General features: G+C 42.6%; 1 protein-coding gene across 6 annotated transcripts in view; it reads right to left on the reverse strand.

The window, feature by feature from the left end:
* Positions 1-1098: 1098 nt before the first annotated feature.
* RIC8B (RIC8 guanine nucleotide exchange factor B) overlaps positions 1099-13882 on the reverse strand; it is a 101219-nt gene continuing 88435 nt past the window's right edge. For 3 of the 6 annotated variants that reach the window (XR_006790559.3, XR_006790561.3, XR_006790560.3), the window contains 3 exons: positions 11230-11368; positions 10398-10574; positions 1099-4550 (listed from right to left, as the gene is read on the reverse strand). Coding sequence is in view for 2 of the 6 variants with exons in the window: in XM_045872669.3 (XP_045728625.1) it covers positions 4439-4550 (112 nt within the window). In the remaining 4 variants the exon portion in view is untranslated. The remainder of the gene's footprint in view (positions 4551-10397; positions 10575-11229; positions 11369-13882) is intronic. The other 3 variants (XM_064590672.1, XM_045872669.3, XM_045872671.3) reach the window with 1 other exon arrangement.

Genomic DNA, 13882 nt, shown 5'->3' on the forward strand with positions numbered 1-13882 from the left:
CCTAAGACTGTCATGAAGATGAAATTAGTGTACGGAAAGTGCTTAACACAGTAACCTGGCGCGGTGATTGCTCCATAAATATGCACAGCTGACATTATGGTCAATGCAGAAAAGATAGTCTGTGAGAGCGGGGATACAGTTGGGAGTCTTTGGCCCAGGATCTTCACTGCATTGCATTAAAAGAAAACATAAATCTGACTCCAGAAGCCTTGGATGAGAATCTTTAGGACAGCCTTTCTCAACCACAGTTCATGTGAACCACAAAGCTCAAAATGACCAAGTGACTCTTTTCTCCCCTGAGGATGCTACATAAGAGCACCATTCTAAATGCACATGAGAGCTGGCTGACTATATGCAAAGCTTGATTGAGGACACTGGGGTGTAGGCCTCTCTCCACCCCCTCCCCTTTCAGAAAGGCTGCTCTGCTGCTTCTTGAAGGCCTGGGGCAGAGCTCAGCATAGTGCTGCTTGTCTTCCGTGGAAACCTCATTTTCTCCAGCCTTCTCAGGATGGCTGATAAAAATCTCTCCCTCCCTCACCCATGTGATAGGTTCCTAGAACACCATTCATTTGTTCTTATTCCACATCGTGCTCACCACATAGCCAGTAGTTCTGCCAGGTGTTCCCTTCTCTTGAAAGAACCCGTGTCTCCCGATCCTTGTGTGCCCTCCTTCCTCTGGGATCGCTGTGAAGAGTGTTGCCAAGAAATGCATGTGCATAACTGGACTCTAGAGCAGGAAACATTGACCTTTTTCCCTTCACTTACAGACTTCTAAAAGTCCTCTAGATACCTTGCCACTGCCAAATTCCTCTTCTTGACAAAAACTATAGAATTCTCTGGGCACTTAATCTAAGCGCATCATGATTTGTGCTGCTGAGGCTTCCAAAGATGGGTGCCGTACGGCAGAGCAAATCTGCCCTTTTAGAGCCATTCCTGCGTCCTGTTGCTCTTCGGTGCCGACAAAGCTCATGCTGCCTCCCAGGAAGGTCCCAGGCAGCTTTCTTGCTGGCGAGGGCCACGAATAGTGGATGGAGGAATGATCCTGGGTAGGCAACTAGCACTGTCTACAATCCACATAATGGAATTATCATATAGCCATTACCTTTTGAAGAATATTTATTGACATGGGAAAATGCTCACAATATATTAAAGAAGAAAGCAGGATACAAATCTGTAAATACAGTATGATCCCAGTCTTGTAATAAAATAAATTCTATATGCATAGAAAAAATACAGGACAGAAATACACTAAAACATTAACAGTGATTATCTTGGTGGTGGGATTTGGGTGACTTTAGCTTTCTGCATTTTCCAAACTTTTCATAATGAGCATATATTCATAGATTACTTTCATGATGGCGGGGGTGGGGGACAGGTCTGTACCGGTGACACCATGACACCAGACACCTAGTATCGGGAGGCAGTGAGACTGATGCGGTGTTGAGGAGCTACTCAGTACCTGCACTGCCGCAGGAGGTGTCCCCATTTATAAAGGAGGGCAGAGAACCCGTCTGCCCACCTCCCAGGACCACGGGTGTGGGAAGGGGGCCCCGAACGTCTGTCAGCTGTACTCAAGTGCCTTGTGGTGGTACTTGCATGCCCTGCGTTGGAGGGCAGGAGGGCTGCGGACACGCGGCCCATCCGTATGCTCCTCCCTGCCGTGGGCCGTCGCGGCAGGCATCTGTCTAGGGCAAGCCTGCAGCCCTGGTCTCTGACCTCAAGGATTCCAGGTCCTTGTTTGAAATCCGGTCCTGCGCAAGTCTTCCACTCACAGATCCGCTCCAGGTCACCCCCCTGCTTATAAGGTGCCTTAAACTGGTTCTGCTGAAATGGTTATTGCTTAAAATGGCCTGAGAATGCCCGCCTGCAGCACTCCAGAATCCTAGGAGGCCCCAGGTAGTCAGGGTGGTGAGGGGAGGGAGGGAGGTGTTGGGAGTCAGGCCAGCCAGACTTGGACTCCTGTTTGCAGTGACACTGGGAAACTGAGGCCTGCAGGGACGGTCTCTAACAGGAGATGCGATGAGGTTACTTGCGATAAGAGACATGAAAAGCCCAGCACATACTAAGGACTGAGCAGACGTTAGTTTTCTTTCCAGGGGCAAAATGAGGTCCTTCCTCTCCCCCTGCAAATGCTCTCTTCAAAAACAAAGCCTAGTACTTAGTGCCCAGTGCAGGGAACCGCAGAGTGAAACACACTCCTTGAAAGCAGTAGAGCACAGCGACTTAAGCAGGACTGTTCAAACACTGTGCACAGCTGGCAAGATGCTATTTCGGTAAACCTGTCTTCACGTAGGTAAGCCGACACTCATGCCAAAGCTATTTGCTTGTAGAAATTATAAAAATACTTTAAAAATGCATTTGTAGGATGAAGTAACAAAAATACTTTTTCTAAACTTTTTTCACACAATCTAAATTTATGAATTGCCGAGTTTCATTTCATTTACTGTTAAAACATGGGTCACCCACCACTTCTCCAACTATCTGGATGAAAATCCTGAAGTATATTGTATTCTTCCTAGCCTTTTATTCTGGAGTATTCAGGACTTACTCAGTTTTGTGAAATCAAGTCCGGGTCCTCTCTCTGAGAATTTGTCTATGGGCCATGCTGTTGGTACAGATCTTTCTGGGTCCACCAGTGTCCTTTGGGAAACAGACTGGCCCAGACTTGTGAGGCCTGGTGTAGATTTCCTCCTCCTCCCTGCCCTCCTATCCGGATTTTAGCGGGGCCTTCAGTGGTTTTCGGTAGACCTGCCTTCTATTGAGCAGCCACTTCCTCTGCCATTTTGTTCTTTGTTTTTGTTTTGAGTTATCTGGCTTTCAAGCCCATTAAAAAATCTGTTAAAATGTATGCAAATTTTAGTAAAGAGGTAAAAGGAGAGATTCTTGAGGATCTCTCCTATGAGTAAATTGCAAGAAACTCTAGTGACTTCTTTGGCAGCTCAAAGGCCTTTAAAAACTGCATCCTTGAACTGTTGTTTTGTCAGAGAAGGGATCTCTGGATAAATGACATTTTCCACCAATACTCCACGTACTTTACCTATCCTTAGAAGGGGTATTATGGTAAGTGAGATAACAGATGTGAAAACACTTTAAAAAAAAGCATAAACTCTGAAATATTGTTTGCCCCATGTATCTGTAAAGAAACACACACAGATGGCTAAATTGAATCAACCCCAATGTTTTATTTAATTTAAAGTTTTAAAAGGCAGTGGTTAAGCACATTATCTATGTGTATATATGTATGCATGTACGTACATGTACATACATCCATGCAGACATATATACAAGGAAACCAACCCCTTTCAGCTTTAGCCACTGATTAACTAGGCCCACTGTCTATTGCAGGATCCATATTCTACTTCTTCATATGACCAATTCTAAAAGTAAAAATAAACAGCCTTAATCAGTTTAACAGTAACTGTGTTTCTTTTTTTTTTTAAATAAATAAAGTTACCATTAAACTGATCACATATGGTAGAAAGGTCAAACACACACACAAGCGCACACACAGTCCCAATGTACAACCTGTGACCTATGAATGACCTATATGTACAAATGGGGGCTGCTGACCCCCTCCACCCCCAGCAGAGGCCATGAGAGAACTCCCAGCACTCCGGGAGTCCCCATCCTCTCTGCTGGGTTGGAGGACGTGTGTTCCTGGCACCCCGAGTTAGACCTCAGAATGCATGCTCCCATGCAATGATACAGATGGGGGTTCAGTTCTATGGTACTAGTGTTAAGGTACGTAAGAGAATAAATAGGCATCTGTAGCTGCCTCAGAACTAAACCATCATTTATAACCCTTTAGAGGGAGAAATGTATTCTGAAGTTCTCGATAAGGGACCTACAAACTTTTAGAATGTAATCAGTTTGCAAGTCTGGGGCTGTGTGTGTGCGTGTTTGTGCATTTCCACATATTTGTACAAAATTGAAGAGTGGGACTAGGTTTATGGAGCAGCTGCTTGGCTTCCATGTAGTCAGTCCTGATCTAACAAGTCACTTGCCTCAGCCCTTATTTAGCGGCTCGTTCTGCTTCTCACGTGGCTCCGTCTGCTGGAGAGATTCAGAAGGGGGCAGCTTTCACAGGCGAGAGAGGAAGGCCACGACTACATCTAAGAACCTTGGCAAACAGAACGGCCAGATTCAACCGGGGCTGCTTTATAGGATGAAGTCCTTCAGTTCCATCCCAATGAAATGGAATTCCTCTTCTTCTGTGGTTAGCCCCTGCCACTCCATCTAACTGCAGCTCTGTACGAACGCCTCGGTATTGCGAAAACACAGGATCACCTCTTAAATATGCTGGATTCTCAACGAGTAAACCAGTTAATGTGTTTCTAGCCAAAGCAAGGGCATAAATGTTTTAGAGAAAAGACTCCCCTGGAGCTACAGAGAAAAGATGCTGATAAAAGCAATATTGAGAGTTGGGCAGGTGACGCTTTTAGTCTGTGTCAGAGCTGGTCTCTTCGATGACAGAGTACTGGTTGAGTGCTTCCTCCAAAGGCGTTATTGTCCCATCAGGTTTTAGTCCCATTGGTTTAAGCAACTCCTCCCTGGAAAAAGAGATAAAAGAGAGAAAAAAAAAGTATTCACCAGCATCACACACACACCCCTCCCCCCGCCCAAATCCACATCCTTTTAAAAAGAAAAGTCTTTAAAAACCAAAGTATTTTTCCTCAAGCTCTCTGTGTGTTTGTAACAGGAAAGATGAAAGGGGCATGGAAAGAAAAAGAGGGAGATAAAAGACTTCATTCACACAGGCCAAACCTACTAAGCCAATTAAAAGTATGAAAAGTCAAGGTCTAAATGGGCTCAGGACAAGGAGCAGGTCTCTTCTGTTTTTAATAATTAACTTTTTTTCCTTTTGTGGATTCGTTGTTTTAGTGAAGTTGAAGCTGCCAAAATTTCACGGGTCCCAGTGGGCCAGGCATATAATCAAGTGGCTGATTTGATACTTATGGATTTCGTTCAGTGGAATAAATGTCAGATTTGATTTTGCCTCTCCAACCTCTAGCGATACATAAGTGCTTCTCGATTCAGTCCAAGTCAACTGGACTTCCCCAACTTTCTCCCTCCCTTTTATTTCCTTCTCTCTCTCTTTCCTTCTTTTTTTCCCCTTTTTTAAACACCATTGCTTTTGTTTGTGGCAGTTTAATTATGGGATTGACAGCCATTTTAATCTCTTCAAAGCTCCCCAACTGCCTCTTTTCAGCTAATCCAATTATATCTACTCCACAAGTTACAGCCTCATCTAAAGATGATTAATTATTGATTAAGTCAATCAAAAAGCATTAGGAAAGATTTATTTAATCTTTTCATAGGCTCTTATTTATTACATGGAGATTATGGCAAATGTACCTGTTGAGTTGCTAACTCTAGTCCTCTTCCCACCCCCAAAATGTCAGCAGTGTACTTTAAGAGTAGCCTCAAAGAGGTACATGAGCTGCTTAAAATTTATTTCTCAAGGAAATGGGCACCACCCACTGAGAACATGTCTATAACCAGGAAGCCCCACGGCAGCAGCTGTAATGCTGGCGGGATCTGGAGTGGAGGGGACACTAAAACTGCTTTCCCTCTGCCTCCTTGCTGTTGTCCCAGAGGCCAGCACAAAGAAGGGCTCCCTTCTGGGGAGGGCCGGCCGCACAGCAGTGTGAGGTGTGAGAGGCGCAGTGAAACCCCTGGGGAGGGGTTAGAACAGCTCAGTGGTCCCTGGCTCAGCCAGCAGGAGCCGAATCGAGCAGCTTCGGCTAGCACCAGAGGACTATTTGAGTAATGGGATGGCTGCCTGGCTATGTTGAGGCTCCTGAGTTATAAAGGAGGAGATGTGGTTCCTGGTCCAAGAAATGGGGTCAGAATCATAGAACTTGAAGGGGCCTCAGAGATCATTTAGTCCAACCCCCTTGTTTACTAAATGAGACTGAGTGACTTACCCAAGGTCACACACCTAGTGGCAAGCTGGACCTGGGACACAGGTTTCCTGCATCCCAGGCTAGCGCTCTTGGTGGTGTACCACCTCTGGATTAACTGCTCTAACTGCACTGCAGGAGCACATTGCATTCAGCTGTTCAGTGTCTGTTCAGCTCCTCCATGCCAGAAGCTAGGCCATACACTAGGCAGGGAAAGGAAGAGTGGGCACAACGGTCCTTGAGGAGCAGGTGAAACATATATGAAAAATAACTCCAAACATAATGGGGTAAATGCTGTCCCAGAATCACGAACAAAGAACTGGCAGCTCCAGAGATGAAGCACAGACCGAACTGCATGGGGGAGGGAGGGTGGCATCACAAATAAGGTATCCGGGGCCGAGCAAAGAAGGCACAGAGCATCTGAGGCAAAGGAGACCAATGGGCTCTGTATGGTCCCATCTACTTGTGTGTTTTGTATCCCTTTTTGGACTGTGTCCATTCCTTTCTCTCTGCTCCCAGGAAGCTGTGAAAGGGCCCAGTGTTTGCAGAGGAGTGAGGTTCAATGAAGGAGTGGCAGGAGGTAAGGCTCAAGGGTAATTTGGGGTCTAGCGGGTAAGTCTGGGTTTTGCTCTGTAAGGGATGTCACATCTATTTTATAAGGCAGTGTCTCTGGCAGCAATGGGGAAGGTGCACCAGACCAGGGAGAACCTGGTGGCAGAGAGACCAGTCATTAGGATGTCATGGTACAGTGTGTGTGACAGGAGATAGGCTACTGGACTCGGGCTGTGACCCGCTGGAAGGGGAGAGGGCTGCTGAAGGAGAGACTGGGGGAGGGGCAGAATGTCCCTGTGGCCTCCGGCTTAGATGACCAAGAGGATGGTGATACAATTCACTGGAGCAAGAACACAGCAGATGAAGTAGATTTTGGTGGGGAGATGCTGACATCTCTCAGGACATGAAGAGCTTGAGGCCCTTGCATGACAACCAGGTAAATGTTTAGGTGAAAGCCAGAAACAACCTGTTTCCATGAAAACTTCCCTCTAGCACTGATATATACCCCATATCTACATTTTTACAACACAGTTGCCTCGTTCCAACTGCTTGTGCTAAAGGATTTTTTGATACTGGACACTGCTTACTAATGACGTAAAAGGACAAGGGGCTAACCTGCTAGGAATAAAACACTGAGGGATAAGAAAGTTGACAGGTCTAAAGGGGCCTGTGGAAGAGGGCACAGTAAGATGGGCTAGGCAGCGAAGGGTCGGGGTAGATAGAAGCAGAACCCTGGATGGGACCAGAGGACTTCTACGGAGATGGTGATGAGACGCTGGGGGGATAGGCCCCCGCCCTGCCCCACTACCAACATGACTCCACCTCTGTGACAACAGGATGATGCTGGGCTAGCTACCAGCTGTACAAAGTAGCTATCACCTTCTCCAAATCTAGGAGGAATATTTTCAAATCAAGTCCATTGGTTTCATCCCTACTCCAATTTCATGATGGAAATAATTAAGAACATTACAGAAGTCCCATGGCCAAATTATAGGAACTTGTCTATGGGATAAAGGGGCCCATATTTTAATTCTCACCTGTGAACTATTCTTCTCAAGCATTTATTTTTTGGGTCCTTTGTATCACCCTCTGAGGGCTCCACAGGATACCTGGACTTAAGGACACCTCTGTAGGAGAGGTGTCGTGCTAACTGGCCATATAATTATGCATTTGTGCAAATGAATTAAGATAGCAATGTGATACAGTGTACAAAAACAAAAATATCTGGAGTTAGGAAGTCTGTTTGGAGCCTTGGCTATTCACTTACCAGTTGTGTGATCTTGGGCAAGTCTGAGTCTCAGTTTCCCTGTCTGTGAAATGGGGATAATGCTAATACTAGTTCTACCTAATTCCTAGTGATGATGTGAGGAGTAACCATAACAGAACCAGTGGTGGTGGCAATAACAACAATGATGTAGGTCATAGAGTTCTATGAACTGCAAACGAGTCCTAAATACTAGTTATTATTATTGTGGTACAGTGAAAGGCACACACAGGTTTTGGAGTCGGACAGACCTAGGTTCTAATCCTGGGTCCACCAGTCACTAACAGTAAGACCTGGAACTCTCTGAACTTCAATTCCTTATCTGTAGAACTGGGATAGAAATACCCACCTCACTGAGCTGTCATTAAGGCAAAAGGTCACTATACATATAAACTGTAGTGTACTGGCTGGAATGTAGGTGGAACAGCAAGTTGCATTTCCTGTCTTTATGTGCTTATGGGAGGCTTTCCCAAGCTGCGTAGGGCACTCTGGGAGTAAGTGGGGGGGATGAATATGCAGAAGCAAAAGACATGGTCCCTGTCCTCAAGAAGCTTTTAGTCAGTTCAGAAGATAAAACACACACACATTAAACAATATTAAAAGAATTACAGAACAGCAGATCAACAAGCTTGAGATGATTAACAGGCAGAGCCCTGCTTTCCCTAGCTTGACAGTTCATCAATATACTCTTATTGTAATTAAAACATGTTTAAAGGAATTTCTTGTCCTGTTTGGGAGTGGAACGAGAGAGGATCTCCCACAGCTATGTGACTGTTCTTTCTGCTAGACTCCAGCCTTACTTGTCACATTCCCATCTCAACGTTTCTAATCTTCCTTTTTATCATGCAACTAACAGCCCACAAATACCCAAATGAAATCTTTGATATAGAGACTCACTCCTAAAAGCTCTGATGAATGACCTGGTTATACTACACTGTTTCATTTAATAAGATGTTATATCTAGATATCTAGATCAGCAAGATGTGGACGGAGAATGGGAAGCATTAACGAATACCACAGAAATGTTATTCCACCATCATCTGGGTTAGGTACATGTGGAAGGGACACAGGAGGAGGTGGGGATGCTGATCACAGGCTCCTTGCAGGAGACAGACTCAGGGCCAGACTATAATGGCAGGGATGGACATGGATTCATGGGGAGAAAGGCATCCTAGGAGCAGAAGAATTAGTCAAGCAAAGGCGCAGAAGCAAGAGTTAGTTGTGTGCAGAGATTGGCAAGCAGGCTGGTTTGGCTGAGGTAAAGGAAAAAGAAAGCTCAAAACAGACCTGGGGTACAAAAGAGGATCTGAATGGAGACTTTGAAATCCTAGGCTGACAAGTCTGGATTATAGTTACAGAGATATTTTTGTCTTCTATTTCATCTAAATATTTATTAAAAATAACTCTCATTACAAAGTTTGAAAGCTATGAAACAGTATTGCCCTGACATGAAAAAGAAAATGTTCTATGCTATAAGTATTCAATTTTCATACCCTATGTGTCTAGCACAACGCCTTGCCAACAGCAGATCCTGTGTAAGTGTTTATGGACTAAACTGAGTTGCACTTGATGTTATCTTGTACTTTCACAGAAAGGGAATGTATAGTGTTTTATGGGACTCCTAATAAATAAACCATGATCAAGAGAAAAGCTAGATCTTTGGGTAGAAAATTCATTTTCATCATCAAGATCTACAAAGTTAGGAAAGATATTAGCCTTCTACAGGAAATTCTGCATAATGCTTTCCAAGGATTTCTTGTTCTCTGCTAGACTGTGAGCAACTTGAGGGCAGAGTCCATGTCTTATCTAACTGTGATCTGCAGTATCTAGTATAGGCTGGGGACATACAGTAAGTGCTCAGTAAATGCTTATTAAGAAGCTATAATACATTGGTCATGGCATAAATGGAGAATGGTAGAGAACCATTTGTCAAGAATCCTTATAGTATTTTAATTATTATTTCCCTGATGAGTCAATGTCATTAGACATTCTGACAGTGCAGCAGAAGTCAGGCCCCCTTTGTACCACACAGCCTGGAATTCCCAACCACTAACTGGTGTAGACTCAGTTTCTTACATTCTGGGGCATCGGGAGGTCTAGATTCTAGTCTCAGATCTTCCTCTAACTTGCTGGGTGTCCTTGGGCAAGTCATTTCCTTCTCAGGGCTTGAGTCTACCCATCTATAAAATGAAGGGGTTGGACAAGATGATCCCCAAGATTCTATTCTAAGAGTCTAAATATTAGGCTACTAAGTAATTTTGTTCTATTTAAAAAGCTGCTAGATTTTTAAGACACTAAAACTCAATACTGCTAAGCCTTTGTTTCTAATCAAGATATATATTCTAAAACTAAGAGTCAAACATAGCATCCTACCTGTAACTGACCGACACCAAGACCGGAAATCCTTTCTGCAAAACTACTGGCAGATGATTAGAATGATTACAAAAGTAAATCAAAGCAATGGCAAGTGTTACAAGGAAGGATCTAAATTCAGTCATGGCCCTCACTAAGCCGGCCATTTCATGAAGAGTTACTGGCCCTAAATATATGAAGGTCACATCTAAAAAGGATGGCTAGGTGTCAGATAATATGTACATCATGGTTAAACGGAGATACTGTATATTGAAATGTGCATCAGGATTAAGATATTCACATAGCAACAACTCCTTCATACTTACCTTTAATGCTATACACAGGCCTTAACACAAGTTAAGACTGCCCTCGTTATCATCAAAAAGTACAGTGATGTCTACTGGATAAAGAGCCCATTCTAGGCACTGTGACAGTATCATGGCGGGCTTCTCATCTGATCAGGCATCTGGCCAGGGAAGAGATAAGCCTCCAAGAATGTTCAACTGGAACGAAACATCATTTAGAAATTTGATCTTACTAAACGATAAGGAACCATAATCTATAAGGGCTTGGCCAGGCACGAGGACATAGATAAAGCACGTCCAAGAAAGGAAACCCTATTTTGCCCCAGCCTAACCCTTGGGACTGCTAATGGAAACCAAAAAATACTTTAAGATTTGGCGGGGGGGGGGGGGGGGGGGGAAGATTATGGGATTTATACCATATTTAAAATTTTTTTTTTCTTCCCCCAGATATATTTTAACATTTTCCTGAGCCACCATTTCCCTGTAAGGGTGGTCCTCTGGGATGCCTGGGCTTACATAATTTCTCAGAACCTTAGAGAAGGTTCCATTTCTTAGGGCTTCTGGTTCCTATGTAAGTAAGTCTTTCCCCCAGAAATGACAGTGCAATATTGGGGCTCAGTACTAACATACCCAATCGCACATTATAGAATAGGCCAGATGTATATGTGTATAAAACACCTTACTTGACCTGGAAGCAAGAGAATACTCTTGCCCACAGCACATGTTTTTGTGCAATACAAACAAAGCATTCAATTCAAGTGTACTTGTTGAAAAACAGGACATAATTAAGCAGTTGGTAAAATGCATTCTTGTTTCCCACTTGCAGATCTCCCAAGAGTCCCTTCGAATTTACCTATACGAGTTTCAGCTTCCCGCTTGCCACTTAGCTTGATAACGACTCAAAAATCATTCCCTTGTTTTCAAGGGCTCTTCTTTCTTGTCTGCTCTGTGTACTACAGGGCAGTATTGACACATGGAATTAATGACAGGGTCTGTAATGAAACAACAGTCATGCAAACACCAGTCTGCTCTTTTGATAAAACAGCATGTTAGAGACCTATTCACCTCCCTCTAATTGAGTACTGCATAATAGTTCCGATCCTTTTATGTAATATATTTTGTTCTATGATTAGAAAAGAAGAAAGGGGGAAACCTGTGAGGCATTGCTTCCTTCAATCGCCCCCTGATTAATTCTCTGTTTCTAATGAGGGCGGCTGCTATTTAGGCAGGTTCTGTTACATACTTGTTTTGTTGACTTCTGTACAATGTATAACAAAACCCAAGACGGGATAATTGGGAACCATTTCTGTGGCACAGGGATTCCTGCTCTTAATGTAAGGTTGGCTTGGAAAAAAAGAACCCTCACATTTTAAATTAGCCATTTCATACATGTGAAAGATAGGATGAGAAACTGGTAAATAAATAAAACATTTTTAATGAACACAGAGCTTTTCCAAAAATGCCTGCTAGAATGGAGCCTGTGCTAGCCCGGAGAAAGCAGCTCTGTAATCTGCTCTAATTCCAAGTCTGAGAGGGCATCTTATTTCAAGATTTCAGCATCACTGGAACAGTCCATAATCCACCGAAGTACAGTGGACTACCTAATAGCTTGTTGATATGCTTACAAGTGTTTATAACCCCTTTTTCTCATAGAAAAATATTATAACTTTGGCCATTGCTTAACATGTTCAGTTACATGCTGGGCAAGAATGTCCTTTGGGCTTGGACCCTGATCCTTCATCTTTCATGATTTCCCATCTAATGGCTTCCTAGTGCTGACTGGGTACACTGATCTTTCACTAAGCCACTAACCCAGTACATTTGGAGGGGTATGGTGGCTTTTCTATAGCAAATTTGAGGTCTTCAGGCTGCCTCTTTCAAAACAATTCTGAGATCTTCCCTCAGACCTCACCATTGTGCTTTGGGACTCGGTACAATTAGGAAGGTTAATATGTAGCATAAAAATATTTCCATGACAAATGGATATGGCATATTGTCCACTACTTTGGACTACTTTCTACTTTATAAAGGTAATTGGCAGTTGCCTAAATAGTGCCACTGGGAAGCCTTTTTAAAGTTAGATTTTCTTAATGTGATTGCATTAAATATAAGAATTTGTTAGAATACCTGTAATCATTCTTTTTAAAATAATTAAAATAACTCATATTAACACAGAGTCATAGCAATTTTACTGGTTTCCTTCATATAAAGGTGTGTGTGTGTGTGTGTGTGTGTTTGATATAAACTATTTATTTTAGCACCTCACCTGATCTTTGAGAGGACCTCAACTATGGAATGAAAAAGCAGGAATGCATGTCTTCCAAATCTTAATTCTCTTCTCCGGTAAATACGCTTACCGTCTGTCTTCATGCTTTGCATTTTCTTAAAATTTAGAACATCTTTTTTAAAATCAGACTGACACATTTTTGAGAGCTGTTGGTCATTTTTTCAAAATAACGTAAGATCTGGAGTCTTAAGACTGAGAACTGAGTCTTGACTATGTCATTAACCAAGATATGCCTGATCTTGGGTCAGTCACTTAATGATTGGTCCCATTTATTCTTCAGTGAAACACTCCTTGCCCTATCTAATTCAGAGGGCTGCTTCACCGATCATTAGAGATCATATGTATATGGAAGCGCTTTTTAAACTTGAAAGCACTATATAAATATTAGTCTTTTATCCTTGTTTCTGTTAGAAGATCACATGCAAAGCTTCTAAAAATTTGTTACCTACCTCACATTAAACAGCATGGTTAAAAAAATATGTAGAAAGAGGTTAGGGACAGTGCTAAAGAATCAAATTTAGTTTTATCCTAAAACTAAAGTGAAAGTATTCTTATTTCTTGGTAATTTTTCTACAGAATTTTTCTATCCTGTTGTCTAAATTAGCAAAATAAATATTAATAAGAGATCAGCATGCCAACTGACACTGTTGAATAAAGCAGGAGAAATAGAAGTTCTTACATGCTTTCCCCAATTAGAAAGACTTAAAAGTTGAAGGAAGGTAACTAAGAGCACCTGTAAACAGACAGGGGACATTATTCTTACTTGATGTTTCTCTAACAGATAGAAGCCATTTCAGCTAGTGCTTAAACTAAGAGCTCAAAGTAGTCATTCCTACTACTGAGGTTAAAGAACAGTGACTACCAACAGGCAATACAAAGGTCATATGACATCCTACTTAGAGGTGTCTAGCCAGTGGAAGGGCCCTCTATAACCTAAAGATACACAATATCAAGTTTCTCAAATTAATCCTCCCTTGCTACTTTAAGGGTATATTAATTTAACCGGATCCAAGTTCCCTTAATTGAACTTCCAGGCAACCTTACAGTGTACTTTAACAATGCAGAATAGTGCTGCCACACGTAAATATAATGTAAGCTACAAATGCAAGCCACAGACGTAATATTAACTGTTCTAGTAGCCAGATTGAAAAAGATAGGTAAAATTGATTTTCATATATTTTGCTAACCCAGTATATTAAAAATATTATTTCAACATAAA

This window comes from Mirounga angustirostris, unplaced genomic scaffold, assembly GCF_029215605.1.
Source record: "Mirounga angustirostris isolate CCGP_5_RB_7025 unplaced genomic scaffold, mMirAng1.0.hap1 SCAF_5, whole genome shotgun sequence".
NCBI lineage: Eukaryota > Metazoa > Chordata > Mammalia > Carnivora > Phocidae > Mirounga > Mirounga angustirostris.